Genomic DNA, 16,509 nt, shown 5'->3' with positions numbered 1-16,509 from the left:
CTTCCATCTTACTTCACTTGGTTAAGTTCATTTTACATAGAACTACTTCCTAAATAGAGATTTCCTTCGTCATTAATACGTCGATGTATTTTTTTTTTTTAGTAATTGGCCGTTTATTTTGACGATTATTTCGTCTTTAGTCCGTTCGAGAGTTCGTATAGTCCAGTGGTGGTTCATAATAGATTTAGAAGTTCAACATTTTACTTTGAACTTGAGTACTAAGTAACCATCTACTATGAACGTTTGTATAATATAATAGTACATGACACCATGGGAGATAGACCTTCACCCATTTGATAATTAGATGGGACATTTTTTTTATTAAATATTACTGATTAATAAATATTTAAAATATAGCTTGCCCAACAAAAAGTGCTCGTGGTTATTTTTAATCGATTTTTTATAGCCTTCACTCTTTAAACATATGGATTTCATCTCAGCTGATAATTATTAACACTAGGAATATGCGACTCAAACAGAAGTGAACAAGTCATAAGTACTATACTGATTTAATAACTAATTAAAATTGGTATAAAAAAAATTAATTAATTATAAAACTAATTTTATAGGCTTGAGTATAAAAAATAAAATTGATTAAAATTAATTCAAATAAAAATGGCAATGAACATTTTTGACAGACAAATTATTGTAGTTATATTGATAGAAATATTCTATTCATCTGTCTTTCAAATGGGTAATGGACGATCTTCCACTGGCTCTTAGACTATAACTTATTGAGTAAGTCATTTATGGTCGTCAAATATACTTTTTGACTTTTTTGACGACAATTTACGATTTATTATTACATAATAAATCATCAATAGTATCCCAGTAGTAATAGTGCATAAGTTGGTAATTTAGGATACCATTGACAATCTAACATTGGGTCTAGACTGTCGTGACACTTCATCTTGATCTCTATTTTTGCAAAGAGAATGTGAAGGATGTTTTAATGCAAGTGTCACTGCAGTCCAAACTCACAGTAATATATCGTTAACCTAATATAAAACTACACAAACACAAGTTGATCGCGTTCTTAAAGTTTCTTTCAACATCGATTACTTTTTGATGGTAAATATTGATAGAGACGTAGATCTAGTGATCGTAATTAAGTATAGAGTCGATGGAGAAGTCAGGGCGGCGGCGCTGCTCGAGGTATATGTACGTTTGTACGTTCCGCAGCGCGTTAGGATCGGCCGCGCCGCCACTCTCCTGGTTTCAGCTGGGCTTCTGCTGCTGCACCTCGCGCATTATCAGCTACATTAAAAAAAAACATACAAATATACTGCCGTACTCATAAATCATTTAATAACCATTAATACACCTCTCATAGTAAATTAACAATACTCGTCTCTATTACATCGCACTTGTTAACTTCTTAGGACGTCCTGATCGGTTTGACTGTGAGAGAGAACTAACACAAAAAGGGGGAGTGGGTTCCGAGTAGACGAGGAGTTTACGAATTCGCAATAACCTTTGAATAAACAGTTAACACAAACTATCTTGTGTGTAAACATAGTGATAAAGGATAAAAAAAATTTGTGAGCCGTCATGGGACCCCTGCCAGATGTGAAACATCGTGTGTGTACAAGTAATATGCTTAAAATATTAGATATTATAATTAAATAAATAATAATGATAATAATGACAATAATGATAAAAAAATGATAATAATAATAATGTATACCTCAGTATAGCGTGGCGACCCGTCGCCATACCGTACACTCTACTTCACATAAAATATATATATGTATACCTCAGTATAGCTTGGCGACCCGTCGCCACGGCAAGCGTCGCCACGCCAACGATTCGGTTTACAAGTGATCCTATAGATGTTTCACATCAAAAAGGATATTATGGAAAAAGAATATAAATAAAAACCTGCAATATCCGGGATTCAACTCAGGGTTTGATTGTAGGATGTTTATTTTGCTGTGTTTACAAACAACAATCTAAATTCAAGTATTTCAAAAGCGATTCTTGTCTATGGGACGATGATCGCTATTTTCATGTAATTACATAGGCATTTTAAATAAAACTAGGCAAGTTTAAATGATCAATAATGACGACTATTTTCTACAGTAACCTTTTACGTCGCTTTGAATACGATATCGTATAATGGTTGTAATTTTTAAATTGTCGGGGACAAAGTAAATTGATTGCCGGCGTGGTTTTGAATTTTTAAAGTGTCATTTCCATACTAACTACAGTAATATGGACGATATCGTTTGTAAAAGTCACTTTGCCATTTACGTTACAGTTAAATATTCGCATAGTACTTTATAAGAATATTTAATGACTTATAAGTGTTACATTTGATCAAATAATAAATTTTCAACAAGTTTAACCGCCGTAAACCTTCACTGCTAAGAAAATCTTAATCATATTGTTGGCACAAAGAGAATGAAGGGGGGAAAAATTGTAACACATTACAAAAAATAGTAATACCGTACCTGATGCGAACGCTCCGAGGTGATAGTTTCGTTGGGTCGGACGGGGCCGGGTGTAGCTCGTAGTTGTGCTACATCACGCATACATCGACTCGGTTCTGGAGGACCTGCCGCCACTGCACACAAATCTACTATCAAATCCTTTCATGTGAGCAGTTAAAAAAATGACACAAATATATCTGTTAAAATATAATCACAAATATATTTGTACTTGTGTTGTTTCTTATATTTAGTTTTAAAAGTATTGCATTATACTTTTTATACATATTCTAGTTTAACATGGTACTCATTGAAGAAACATTAATTGAACAACATTTCATCCATTCCAAAAAAAGCAGAGTTAAATGCTTTGAACATCAACTAATATCTAAAAAAATAAAACGATAGCACTAACTGGGTTAAAAAAATAGAAAACAACTAAATCTGGGATCATGTTTGCAGAATATAGCAACATTTTTGCATTGTAAAGAAAAAGTTACATCTATTAATGGTTTAAAAGCGCAATATTGAGAATAGTGCAAATGGGATTCGTTATTCTCGAATTTTTAGATCTAAAACTGTGTATAATAAAAGCACAAACAAATAAAATAAAAAAATCCTCACTGCCTAATGCTAATTGCCCAGAAAATTCTTAATGACAGTTTTGTTATTCTTCTAACCATTGCATACAAACTACATTTAATCCTAGATTTTATTCAGACATACTTCTCAAGGATTACTGTTATTTTTGATAATCCAGACATTATTAGATCATTATGTAGTGACATTCGTGCTTTAATACTGTCTAGATTCTAGATTCTAGACTCTAGATTCAGTAGACACTTCAGGCTTAAGAGAGTTCCCTTTCTTTGGTTCATTTTTAAAAAATATTAGCACTCTTTCTTACATTAAATCCGTTCAATGAAACTGTCCTAACTTTTTCTCATATTTACGCGAATATTACATTTTAAAATTGAACTACATACCTATACTTATGTTCAAATTAAGCAAAATATCGCGAAAGCGAAGCGAAACTTTTCCGACTAGATTTTGCACATCATTGTGCTAGTGTCGTTATATTTTTTATCGAGTTTATTCAATTTATATATACAATTGAGTGTTTTACACGTAAAATACCCGAAATAAAATAATTTAATTACATTTTTTTTTTTTAGATTATATCTTTCACGTACCAGCAGTGAGGGGAATTGCAAGTCTGGCATTAACTGCCAGCAAATGGTCCCGCCTTTGCAGCAGGCTTCCCACATGTTCTTCAAGGCGAACATTCTCCGTTCTGAGCTGATGCAGGCACGACAGCAATGAAGCTACTGTTACAGAAAATTAAGGAAAAAACAACGTTATATAAACGCATATTTATTCAAACAACTAAAATTACATGAAATGAAAGTGAATAATAAAAAATGAAATAAATTAAAATTAAAAAAAAATTACAATCAGTTAATGTTTAAATATCAAAACGTAACTTTGATCTGTTAACCTAAATCGATCGCGGAGATGATTTCTGTATTACTATAATCTCCTAGTCAAAATATCGAACGATTTCAGTCAAATATTCCCATAAACTAATCTTTAAAATGAAGGTAGTGCAATATAAAATTATAAAAGGGATTGTACATCAAATCTAAACATATAAGGAAAACAAAATATCATTTCGAAGGGTCTGTCTCTCTATGGCGGGGGAAATAGTAAATAAAGGTACATTAAAAGCACTAAAGCAACTAAATAACTGAATACTTGCAGCAATATCCCATGCAACTCTATGACGAGTTATGATTAAATTGTCTGTTTTCGCATATTAAATTTCTTATCAATCTAATAAACGGTGAATTTCTAATGTCGTATACAGTAGAACCTGGATAAGCAAGAAACCTCGATAAATCAACATCCAGTCCCGACGTACGGCGACCATAAGCGAGAAATTCGCTTTTCCCTTGGACTCTAGCTTACACAGCTTCGATTGTATTTAAAATACTGCCTTCTCTTTAATTCTTTTTAGAAAAAAAACAGAGATGACAACATGTTTGTCAATATATGTGTCTACTATTAAAATTCACAGTAATATGGATTAATTCTATTCTATTCTTAGTTTATTTAACTTACCCCCCTCTCCAGTACAAATATGTAATGGCACTTACTATCAAAATGTTGAGCCTGTTCCATAAGAAACTGTGAGCCTTGTTCCCATTGCCTTTCCAACAACTGGTCCAAACTTTGAGCACTTGATGTCGCCCCACGTCCGCTCAAACCACTAACACCCTGTAAAAATATTTAATAACTAGTTGTTGCCCGCGACTCCGTTGGCACGGAAATAAATAAAAACTAAATAAATAACCTATATGTTCTTACAGACTATGTTATAAAACTGTGTTAAATTTCATCAAGATCTATTGAGTCGTTCGGGAGATACCTTCAAACATCCATCCATTCATCCATTCATCTAATTCACATTTATAAGTTACATTATTATCTTATTTCAATATTTATTATAATAAAATTTATGTTATCTGGCACTTTAGACAAAATGAACTTAAAGTAGCTATGAATAAAAAAGGTTTTTAGGATTTATATCTTGTCTTGTTATTTTCTATGCCTAGTATATGGCCAATTTAATAGATCACATTTCACTTTACCTCAAAATTCAACAACGTAACCTTTCATCGGTGGGGCATTATTTTTTTTTTTAAGTTAAAAAATTACTACTACAAATAAAAATAAAAATAAAAATGAAACGTCGTTGTAATGTTACAATTAATCATTATTTTATTTTAAACGCAAAGGATGTTATAAAAATCGAATGAAAAACATCGATTTTGCATAACAACTGAATTCTATTGTAAAATGATTAATGTCCATATCGATTCACTCACTTTAATCGATGTTAATAAGCAGGTTACAACACATGAAGCTATAACTATTAGACGTTTAATATAAACGCGATCTAATAAATTTGTCAATGAATAATTTCTGAAGGAACTTACCGCAATAGCAGCATTACCCTCCCCTGGCCAGCTCCCCTAGACAAAGTAACATACGATTAGCGAAATCACAAATATGTATATGAAAATATAGTCTGTCCACGAAATCCGAAATAGCATTTAAAAAAAGGCTCCTTTATACAAAGTCATAAACATCATCTGTACATCCTATATCTATGAAGTGTCTGTTATGTAAAATCGATAAAAATTATATTTCACAAACTCAATGTATTTGCGTTGCATCGTAAATCTATTTTTTTTTTGTCTATCTGTCTGACTGTTTTCATTTAATTCAACTGTTTTCATTTAATTTGGCACAAATGTACAACATAGTGTGGAAGAACACTGTTTATTTATTAAGTTTTTTTTTAATTCCGCGCGGACGGAGTCACTGGTAAAAGCTTATTATTAATAATTCTGTGAATAAAGGTAAAATTATTTAGATAGATTTGTTATAATTGTTGACATGACATCAGATCTGGAATATATTAAAGTTGTATGCTCACCGGGGCGGCTCTGTTGATGAGTGGTGGGGGTACTAGGGGTTCAACCCCGATACCGCCGGCCGCGTGCGCTGCCAGCTCAGCGCTGAGCTGCTCCTGCAGGCGCGCCGCCGCACCACTCTCCGGGTTCAGTTCGTTACCCAACATGTGAGGCGCGGTACAGTTCGCACCAATTCGACTGTACACACTACAACACATCGTTGATGAGAGTTTTTTTTTGAATCAAGAATTTTTTATATCTAATATTTTATTGTACAGATGTACCTACAATAAAATCTTTTCACTACATCAAGGCCAAGTAGTTACAGTTAGAAAAAAAAGAAAATACTTTTTCTTTGCTATGTATCACAAATTGATTTTTTTTTTCTTATACAAAAGATGTAATCATTTATCATTACTTTGTTGTGAGCGTCGGTGGCTCAGGGGTAAGCAGTCAGGGGTAGCTTGACTTGCAATCTGCAGGTCCTGGGTTCGAATCCCGCCATGTATCAATGTGTTTTTCGAGTTACGATTTACATATGTACATTTATCTAATGTTCTTACGGTAAAGGAAAACATCGTGATGCAACCTGTATGTAAATATCTGAGAAGAAATTCAATGATTTGTGCGAAGTCAACCAACCCGCATTTGGCTAGCGTGGTTGACTTATGGCCTAGTCACTCCTAAGTTAGGGTAGGCTCAAAGCTCCTTGGTGGAAACGTACAGTGAGCTGATGATAATTACTTTGTTACTTACTTATGTTCTATTTTAGGTTTCAACGGGCGTTCCGAATCTGTAAAGAAATAATACGTTTGTTTAGGTTTATTATATGGTAGAGTTATAGAGTTAAATTCATTTCGTTACATTTTCATTCAATAAAAACTCATTTAAAATTTTACAATAAATATGAAAAATGGATGATGATCTGAATTGTTTTATGTGTTTTTCACTAAAGTTACACCTGATCGTTTGAAATCAATTTTATCTTTTCGTTTCCGTTGTTGTAAAAAAATAGGTTTATATTCGCACTAGTATATTGCATATAAACACGATTTACTAAATAACTAACTACTTAAAAAAGCAGAACGATTTTAATTTGAACAAGCAAATATAAAACTTTAGAAACCAGCACAATATATTACTTGCTTATCACTCACTAAATCATATCGCCTATTAATTACGTAAAATATAAACATTAAAAAATAGTCACAATTGAGGAGTATTTACGACTTTGACTACAATATTTTGACAATGTCTTACATTAGAACTTAAAATTGTAACGCAAGACATAATATACTATAGCACATACGAGTACATTTCAAATGTGTTTGTGTTTTGGCTTGAGGAAAATTATTAAATAACATAAAAGAGGAAGTCGCTTCATTTTATAATTAGTGTTCTATTATTATTATGTGTAAAGGAGCAATTAATTGGTACACTACCACTTGGACATATAAATTATGAGTCAGTCATGATTCGCTCAAAAACAACCTTACTAAACAAATGTAATATAACAAAATATGTATACTGTGTGTACGTGTATAAAATGTCTAAGTATTTAAGCACACTATGTACTTTTAGATAAATCATAGAAATAAAAAAGCTACTTAAATTAAAATAATAAGGACTAAGGTTAAAGGAAATTAAATTCAAATAAAAAACAGTATTATTGCACATCTCGCTTTGGAAAAAAATATCTTTCGTATAGCGTTATCTCTGTCACAACCTACCGATGTGAATGTGACCGTTTGCTTTGTGGGACAGATATGGCGCTCTACAAAGTCATAATATATTTCTAAATCGAGATGTGAGTCTATTTACCGTCAGTACAGTACAACAGCTTTACCCTTAAATCCGTTGCCAGGCATGACAATTTAGAGAAAGCTCAAGCCAATCATATTACTAATTTTCCTAATGGCGAATATTACATCGCAAATAAAGCATTTCGCTATACTCACTGGGTGAACTTGGCGGAGAATCTTTAATATCTTGGTACATTGGCGGCGGTGTAGCCTGGGGCGGCCTACGGATGTTCGCGAGGTTATGTGCCGAGGGCGATTCTGCGAAGGTAATTTTTTCCCCAAATGAAAGGAAAATCATCGCACGCCCACATTACGTAACTTTCAATAAATATGCTTGAATCGATAGTCATCAAGACAGAATAGATAAAAAAGAGAGATACAATTTCTTAATCGAAATTGCTAACATCCAGTTTTGTTAATAAGGAGATAGCGCTCTACATAAGAACGAAAAATTTTAATAGGTTTGGTAAAATATTTTGAATTTTTTTATAATTACAGACAAGGGACAATAATTGATTGTGGATTTTTAAATAAAAAAACATTTAAAAACCTAAAAGAACCTTCATTTAGGTGGATAAATTTTCATACTTGTGTTAAAATTAAATATTTTTTTATGTGTCCTAGGGTAAATAACTAAATCTGAAAAAAAAAAAATGTCTCTTGTTAATCATGTATGCCCAAATTACCTACAAAATGAATAACATCGGTGTACTTTATGGCTGTGTTTGTGTGCCAACTATGTTGTAAATGTTGAAAGATTTTTTGATATAAGTTGCAAGCGGGTCACTAAAAGTCTGTTGCTTTTCGCCTTAGTTTTGGAATGTTAATAATGATATGTGATGAGAAAAACAGGTATTTATTGTCTGCATCAATCTTTTTGGCATTTTCCTTCATCTTTTTGAATACCACAGACACAAAAATAATGTTCTGCGCAGCGACGCGTACGATATTCCGAGCTATCAAATTTTGTGATATAATAACTGTGGCTTTCTACCATCGAAACACTTGTTAGACATGCCGTCCCTTTCAGTATTTTTGGAAAAACAGACACAACGGTATGTTTCAATACAAGTATTACGACAGTAGAATTCCACGGTGTTGTATAAAAACTTGTAACTCACGCAATGGAGTTGGAGGTGGTACAGTCGACATGGAGACGAGGGTAGATGACACCGCGGTGCGTTTCTTGTTCCTAATGGCCCCCGGTACCGGACTCATGGCTGGAGCAATTGAATCCTTGCTTGTTCCCGCTACACCGCTCACTCTGAAGTACAAAGAAAATTATACTTTATTATATTAAAAATAAATAATATTATGAGTCAGTATTAGTTATTTTATGCCGTATAACTTGTTTTGTTTTAGAATGTAATATGCTAATATGCTATTTAGTCTTTACATTTTTTCTCATCTCTTAACCTTATATGAAAAAATGATAAATGTACACAAAAGTTCAGGTGACAAGAAGTTAATTTACGCTCAGCAATACATATTTTAGACACTGCGTTCACATGGATTCACATGGATATATCGCTACGCAACTCGAATAACATTAAAATCAAAATCTTTAAGCGAGCAGAAGATCGCAACAATCCTAAGAATGACAATAGGACGGATATAATGAAAATAATAATACCCTTAGAATAGTCAAACAAGGATATCTGACCCGGTGAGAAAGGCGCTGCTTTCACAGTTAGTTTTATCAGGAAACGTGTAAAACTTACAGCACAAAAAAGGATCTTGTGACACTTTTTTGGCGTTGATAAGAGGGCAGTAATGATTTACCATAATTTAGTTTGACTTATACCCTCCGGGTCACATATCCTTGACGGTCTGTACACTTAACAAACAGAAATATTAATCGCTATTCGCTTTATCGTAAAATATATAACATTTTTGACTTTTTCATGACATTTTTTAGTATCCAAAAAATAAATAAAACCCAAAACATGTTATTGCCGTGCTACGAATTATGTGCTACATTTTACATATATATTTTTGATACATTATCTGGTTTAAGAGAATATAAATTAAAGTGACGTACGCTTCGCATATAATGAACTACAAAATTAAAAGATAAAAGTATTTTCAGACCCTCTTCCATTAAATCGAAAGGTACATTTATTTCAAGTTTAAATTAGTTAGAATTTTGTCGGCAATGCACACATGTTACAAACATCAGTTATACCTAAGTTCACTATAATAGTAGTTACAAACAAGTTCGGTCAAGGTTCAAGTATCGGTTAAAAGAAAACCATAAGATGTTGTTAATTTTTTTTTACACTGTTTTATTTTCATTTATAACAAATTCAGCAAAATCCTCGCATCTAGGCGACGTAGTAAGTTACAATGCTTTAGGAAATTAACGTTTAACATGGAACATACAAATAAAACGCCTTCGCTTTAGCGAGCGCAATTCATAAAGGTCATTATTAATTACATTATCTCGTAATATTTCAATTTTCAGAACATATTATGTTACTAATTATTATTCATTACTGATTCACAGAAACTAAAAAGACAACATTAATTACTTTGTATCGAACATTCGCTGTAAAACTTAAATATTTATACAAAAATACCGCATGCAGATTAATTAGGAGATCGCAATGCTAGTCAAATAAATTAATAGATCTGTTAGTGTATAGAAGGGAAAGCAAATGGATATGAAATTCACTATCATTATTCGCTATGAAATGTCTCAAACTGCGAATGGTAAATTCTTTAACTGTGTAGAAATATTGATACATTGTCCCAACTGTGGACTGACGCTGGCCAATAAAGAGTCTTAACAGATTAAAAAAATTATAGTGGCTGCTAAGCCGCGTATGTTCCTGGTAATCTCCAGTACAGCTAGACCAAATTTTTGAAGGGACTTAGACGAGAAGGAAGCTGATTCACGCGGGCATATTATAGCAATTTTTTTTTAATTCTACGCTGACAAAGTCGCGAGCAACCGCTACTAAATAATAAAGTACAGTATCTCTTCTCTCCTTTACCACAACTTAGTCATATGATCGCTCATTGATAGTATTTAACTAGTGATCCCCATTGGTCGAAGTTCAACCATAATTCATAATCAAATATTTTTTTTTTAATTAAAATATTAATGCACTTCTCTACCATTGACTTTAACTATGTCAAATTGACTTTCTTCTGCTCGCGATATTCCCTTAAGAAAAGAAATTCAAAGATTTCGCTTCGCGTATTAATATAAAAATTTATGAAAAAAGACTTAAAATTTTAATTGATATAATATCTCACCCAGGTTTGCTGATATCCTGCTGCATTTCGTAGGAGACATTTAGACCGCCCCAAGTTGATCTACCAGGTAAAGCATGAGGCGAGTGGCTGGGAACACCTGGGTCCATAGCAGCCTGAAACAAACATATTAAATATAAATAATATAAAGATCATACGTAAATTGATAAGGAATTTAGTACAGAATTTTGGTAGAGACATAATTTTTTAAATATTTTTACCGTCTTTATCTTTTACTAGTTAATATATTCAAATAATAACATATATAAACTTGTGTATGAAAACTTAAACAATGTATTTTGTATGAGTTATTCTCATTCAAATTGTATCAAGAAGGTCGAAATATTAGGGGAAATATTCCCCTTACTTTTTGATCATTGTGGAATCGTAACTGTGTTTCTTACATCTGTTCGAACAGCTATTGAATATCTTAAAATATTTCAATTTATTTGAATACTTTATAACAGAACATTGTATAGTGGTAATAGATTTTAAACTCTAAGCTACGTTTAATACTTAAAACCTATTCAATACAAATTGTACAAAATAAAACGAAGAATATATTAAAATAAAGTTTGCAATTTTTTGATAAATGAAAACCACTTACATTATCTACGTACAGAGGATTGATCTGAGTCAGTCTTTTTTCATCTAATTTAGGTCATATTTGTAACACGTGCGTAACATTTGTGTACAAAATTATGTGCTAAATGTGTGCGGGCGCGACACTGTTCAAACTGCTAATATCAATTTCGTTAACGTCAAAATATGAACTTACCATTTTAAACAAAATATTAAGATAATTTGCACCGATTGATTTATTACATCACATAATTTATTATTTAATATCACTATTACTATCTATGACACTTAAACATTTGACAACATTTTTTTTCATAAGTTGTCTTACGAGAGAATTGAATGGGGCGGCGGTAGCAGATGTTACCTAAACCGGCGTCGTGAACGAACTGAATTGCGAGCAAATGTATGCGCTGGCGCAAAGCAGGTAGTCAAGGGATGGGAAGCAGGTACAAAATCGCAACGTTTACTTCCCTAGGGTTCTATTATCACCGAAATGCTATTTCTAGGAAACTGGTAATACCAGTACAACTGTCTTCGCAATATTCAACAAAAAAAAGGAAAGAAAGTTAGCTTCGTTTTTTTATTTAAATAATAAAAGTTGTAAAATATTGTTTTTTAAGGTTTTTACAATAAAAATGTTTGTAAAGTTGGTTGTAATAAAAGCTTTTTAAGAAACGACCTCGGTTACTGTAATATATTTAGTTAAAAGTCGTTGATTTTTTTTAATGCGCGTTGCAATGTACAGTGGAACTTGAAAAGGCGAGAGCTCATTTTTTGCGATATTTTTCTCGCTTATAAAGGTTTCTCGCATATCCAGGTTAGAATATATTAATTTACAACATATCGAACAACGACACCAAGGCATTGTTTGCCTTTATTATTAGATAGAGAAGTTCCGCTTACCTGTTAAGATAAAGTGTTAAAACACAAACATTGGGCGTTGGCATATCTATAAGGGGGATAACTCGAACAGTCATTGGATAAACACATATTTCACCTTAGTATTTATTTAGTGTCTGCTTGATTAACCGATAAGGACATCAATAGTCGTGATATAGTCAGACAAGTAAACCTGTACTAGCTTTAATTTATATTTGATATATTCTGCTTAAGAATCGTCATAAATAATAAACAAGGCAATATAAAGTATAACTTAAGGTATTAAATATTATAAAATTTACATTGAAATAGTGGACTAATTTGGACATTGAAGAGCATTATCTATTTTTTACGCAAAACAGTTACTACTGAACTCATGGTTGCTGTATGTACAGATACAGAGAACAATTTAGCGACAGCGAATCACATAAGTGTTACAGGGTTTATGTTTTCCAAAGACATCATTTACCATGGAATAAAAATCAAACTTACCTGTTTTGGGGGTTGATGGAACACATGCGAAGAAGGGCCGGGCAACTCGGATAGTGGCATCTAATTAAAAAAAAAAAGAATATTTGTTATAATTTTGATACTCTATACTATTAATTCATTGATTTTTTTTTGCTTTTGTGGAAATTAAAATGTAAGTTGTATATTGTGTAAATTGCAAAGCTAAGCTTTGATCGATATTATAAAACACGCATGCTTTAATATTTGGTAATATTCAACTAACAGGCAAAGCAAATATAACTTCAGTTATGCTTACTGTTAGCAGATGATACTCCTTTCCAAGGCAGCATAAATATAACAATTATTTAATATAGTTAATTAACATTTAATAACATCGTTAATTATTACTTTTATAAAATATAATTGAGTATTAAAACTATTATATATATTTAACGAAAATTAACTTTGTTAAACATTAAATTTAATGGTAAATAAATCGAATATCTTCTATTCTTAATTTAATATAATGAATTATATTTAGTGGAACACACAACTTTACTAGTAACCGTAGATTATAATTCGTAATATTCATATATTATGATCTCTCTTGTTTTTCAAAGGGAATGAACGGAATAACATTACCATTTCTTGTCTTATACTTTGTACGCATTATAGAAGAATAACCAAGTTCATATCTTTAAGTGTCATTTAAATCTAAATGATTATGAATAAAACACTTGAACAAATAGACTTAATCTGTCCAATCGGGAAACAAATCCCTTTGAGTCGAATGATCAGTAGGCCGCCGTTCGATACAACGGGGAACACCCACTAAATCGTGTAGTTTCGAGAGTGTAGTTGCTAGCATATAGTTTCTAAATTGCAATTTATTTCAATTAGTGCACTACCGACTATTAACTATTTTAATTAAAATACCTACATATATAAGCTATATTGATATATACTTTATGGTATCCTTACAAAAAAAAACAACTAATTTAATACACGTGAACTATGTGATAATTTGTTTTACACTGATTAATAGCATTGTACATCAGTATATAAAATACATATGTGCCCTAATAATTAGCATGCTAGTTTGCCGACTAAGAAACTAGTTTTATTTTTCCTCTCTTTATAAATTTTATATAAATGCCCCTAGCCGCTAATTGTAAATTTAAGATCCTGCTTAAGTAAAGATTAAATTAATCTATGTGTTGCATTTAACCGCCTTATTAATATATGAACGTTGCGTACATGGTATGCCGTTGTGTGCGCGATCGAGATCGGACCCTGTGAGTGCGCGGTGAGGTTGAGGCCTTGGCTGGCAGACGGCAAGGGCACCGACACAAGCAGAGATGTGGCCGTGTCCCGCTCGGACTTCCCGCCCTATACAACCCACGCGATTAGTCCACGCACCAGCGCATGTTAGACACAATTTTACAAGCAATATTTATGAAATTAAATCAACAATAAACCCGACTGACTACACATTGACATAGCAGGAATAGTCAGACTCCACACTGACTTAGCAGAAGTAGTCAGACTCAACACTGACATAGCCAGAAATAGTCAGACTCCACACTGACATAGCAGGAATAGACACATCAGTCAAGCTAAGAAAATCAAGCGCAAGAGCATAACATCACCTTCCAGTCAGTCGGGAATTTAATAACATCTAAGCAAACAAAATTTATAGCACAAGAGTGTTGAGATTTGACAAAATGAAAGATTCAATGGACATTTAACAAATTCAAATTATCAAGCTGAGAAAGCAAACATTTATGTATTTATTTAAATACATTACATAAAACTAAATTAAAACCAATTATAATTATGTTTTAACAGTTATCTCTTATATTATGTATTAATTACTATTAGTTTTAAACTATTTCGTTTCTATCGCTTCAAGTGGAATACTTATGTAGTATTATTTAATTATCACAAAATAAAACAAACATTGGATAAAGAATTAAAAACTTTGTGATTGTTCTTAAGGGATATTTAATATCATGTAAGATTTTAAAGGATAAAGTGTGAAATATAACGCCGTAAAAAATGTAATTTATGATCGTTACAATAATATTTTTTGTAAAATTAAATTTTAAATCAGAATAACATGTGTACAATTAACTGGTAATTGTGTTATTCTATCGCCTGACATTTTGATGAAAGTAAAACAAATTACGCATGTTCCACAAACCCAACTACATAATTAGGAATTAATTATAAAAAAGCAAAAAGATTCTAATAACTGCTGAATTAACTAAAACTAGCTTTGACAAAAATAATTAAAAGGCCACATGCTCGTATATTATAGACCATTTGAAGCTATGTAAGCGTGAAATAAATTATATCAAAGAATAATAACACTAGCATTTGACTTTTAATAGTGTTAGTATTAATATTCCTTATGGAAAAAATTAACTATTGAACTTGTATGCATTTTTTATTGAGAAAAAAATATAGACATGAAATAAGAAATCATTTGAACACATTTACGTTCGGTTTCTGAAATGTTATTATCGTATATTTTTAAAAGTCGTTAAATTTCAAAACTACTGTCAAAGAATATCTGAGGCCGGTGAGGGGCGCTAGTGTCGCGGTTAGTTTTGAAAATATGTAAAACCTACATGGGCATAGAAAATTACATAAGAGAAAAAACACATGACAGCTACAGTACAAAGAGGTTTTTGACAGGGGGGGGCGCTAGTTAGCTGTTATAATTTAGTTTGACTTAAACCCACCGTTTCAGATATCCTTGTCAGTTTATAAATTGGATTCCTGCAACGTCAGTTTTATTTAACCCTACACTGATTAGACATACTAGTCAAATTGATAAAGTATAATTGAATAACAATCTTACGGAAACAGAGCGTAAGCGTAGTTTAATGTTTAAAAAAGCGCGATAAGCTTAAACCATACAAACCTGTAGTTGTGATGGGGACCTCATGTTGGTTACGCTATTTATTCCGCTAGGTCCTGGCTTAGGACTGGGAAGATGTCTGAGAAAAAACTCATCTATGAAGCATATCTATATGTTAATAGTAATTTAAATTACATATAAACATTTAATCGTAAATAATCTTTGTAACAGTCGACTAGCAAATAATCTGACATTACTTATTATGTACTCGAAGTCAAAAATAAATAGTATAACTTTAAACATTTAAATTTACATCATTTATGAAATTTAATCGTTAGACAAGTTTCATCAACAGAATTAATAACTAAAATTAGGATATTTAATGATATGTGAAAGTAACTATTTATAGTATCAAACAGAGACATAGTATAAACTATATAATCATACCTTGGGCTGGGCATAAGTGCCGGACTGTGAGCTGGGGGTGGCGGCGGCGGCGGAGGCGCGGGACTCAAGTTCGGGAAATGAGACACTGGTGGAGGTTCCTCAGTCTTTGCCTGTATTTGTAAGCTAAGTTGCACATGTATACGACAACCCACATTTCATATTGAAAAATTTACCATTATTCCAAAAATAAAATTAACGGTGATGTCATCGACTGGGGCATTTGTTAAGCGTTAGTGTTATCATTACTCTTTATAACCCAATCTATAATTAGATAGAAAAACTATAGCCAGGTTGTTTAATCTCTTATGATAGTTTCA

General features: G+C 32.1%; 1 protein-coding gene across 6 annotated transcripts in view; it reads right to left on the bottom strand.

Annotated features, from left to right (window-relative positions):
- Positions 1–677: 677 nt before the first annotated feature.
- The window catches only part of LOC106717227 (protein AF-10), a 31,674-nt gene continuing 15,842 nt past the window's right edge, over positions 678–16,509 (bottom strand). For 4 of the 6 annotated variants that reach the window (XM_045686209.1, XM_045686210.1, XM_045686211.1 and 1 more), the window contains 15 exons: positions 16,193–16,302; positions 15,809–15,884; positions 14,137–14,268; positions 13,196–13,213; positions 12,922–12,981; positions 10,972–11,084; positions 8,832–8,974; positions 7,867–7,968; positions 6,665–6,701; positions 5,932–6,115; positions 5,429–5,464; positions 4,586–4,706; positions 3,623–3,757; positions 2,454–2,578; positions 678–1,257 (listed from right to left, as the gene is read on the bottom strand). In XM_045686209.1, coding sequence (XP_045542165.1) covers positions 1,219–1,257; positions 2,454–2,578; positions 3,623–3,757; positions 4,586–4,706; positions 5,429–5,464; positions 5,932–6,115; positions 6,665–6,701; positions 7,867–7,968; positions 8,832–8,974; positions 10,972–11,084; positions 12,922–12,981; positions 13,196–13,213; positions 14,137–14,268; positions 15,809–15,884; positions 16,193–16,302 — 1,431 coding nt within the window. In that variant the 3' untranslated portion in view covers positions 678–1,218. The remainder of the gene's footprint in view (positions 1,258–2,453; positions 2,579–3,622; positions 3,758–4,585; positions 4,707–5,428; positions 5,465–5,931; positions 6,116–6,664; positions 6,702–7,866; positions 7,969–8,831; positions 8,975–10,971; positions 11,085–12,921; positions 12,982–13,195; positions 13,214–14,136; positions 14,269–15,808; positions 15,885–16,192; positions 16,303–16,509) is intronic. The other 2 variants (XM_045686208.1, XM_045686213.1) reach the window with 2 other exon arrangements.

Source organism: Papilio machaon, chromosome Z, assembly GCF_912999745.1.
Source record: "Papilio machaon chromosome Z, ilPapMach1.1, whole genome shotgun sequence".
NCBI classification, from domain to species: domain Eukaryota; kingdom Metazoa; phylum Arthropoda; class Insecta; order Lepidoptera; family Papilionidae; genus Papilio; species Papilio machaon.
Note: the sequence above shows the minus strand (reverse complement) of the source record. Positions and strands in the feature narration are given on the sequence as shown.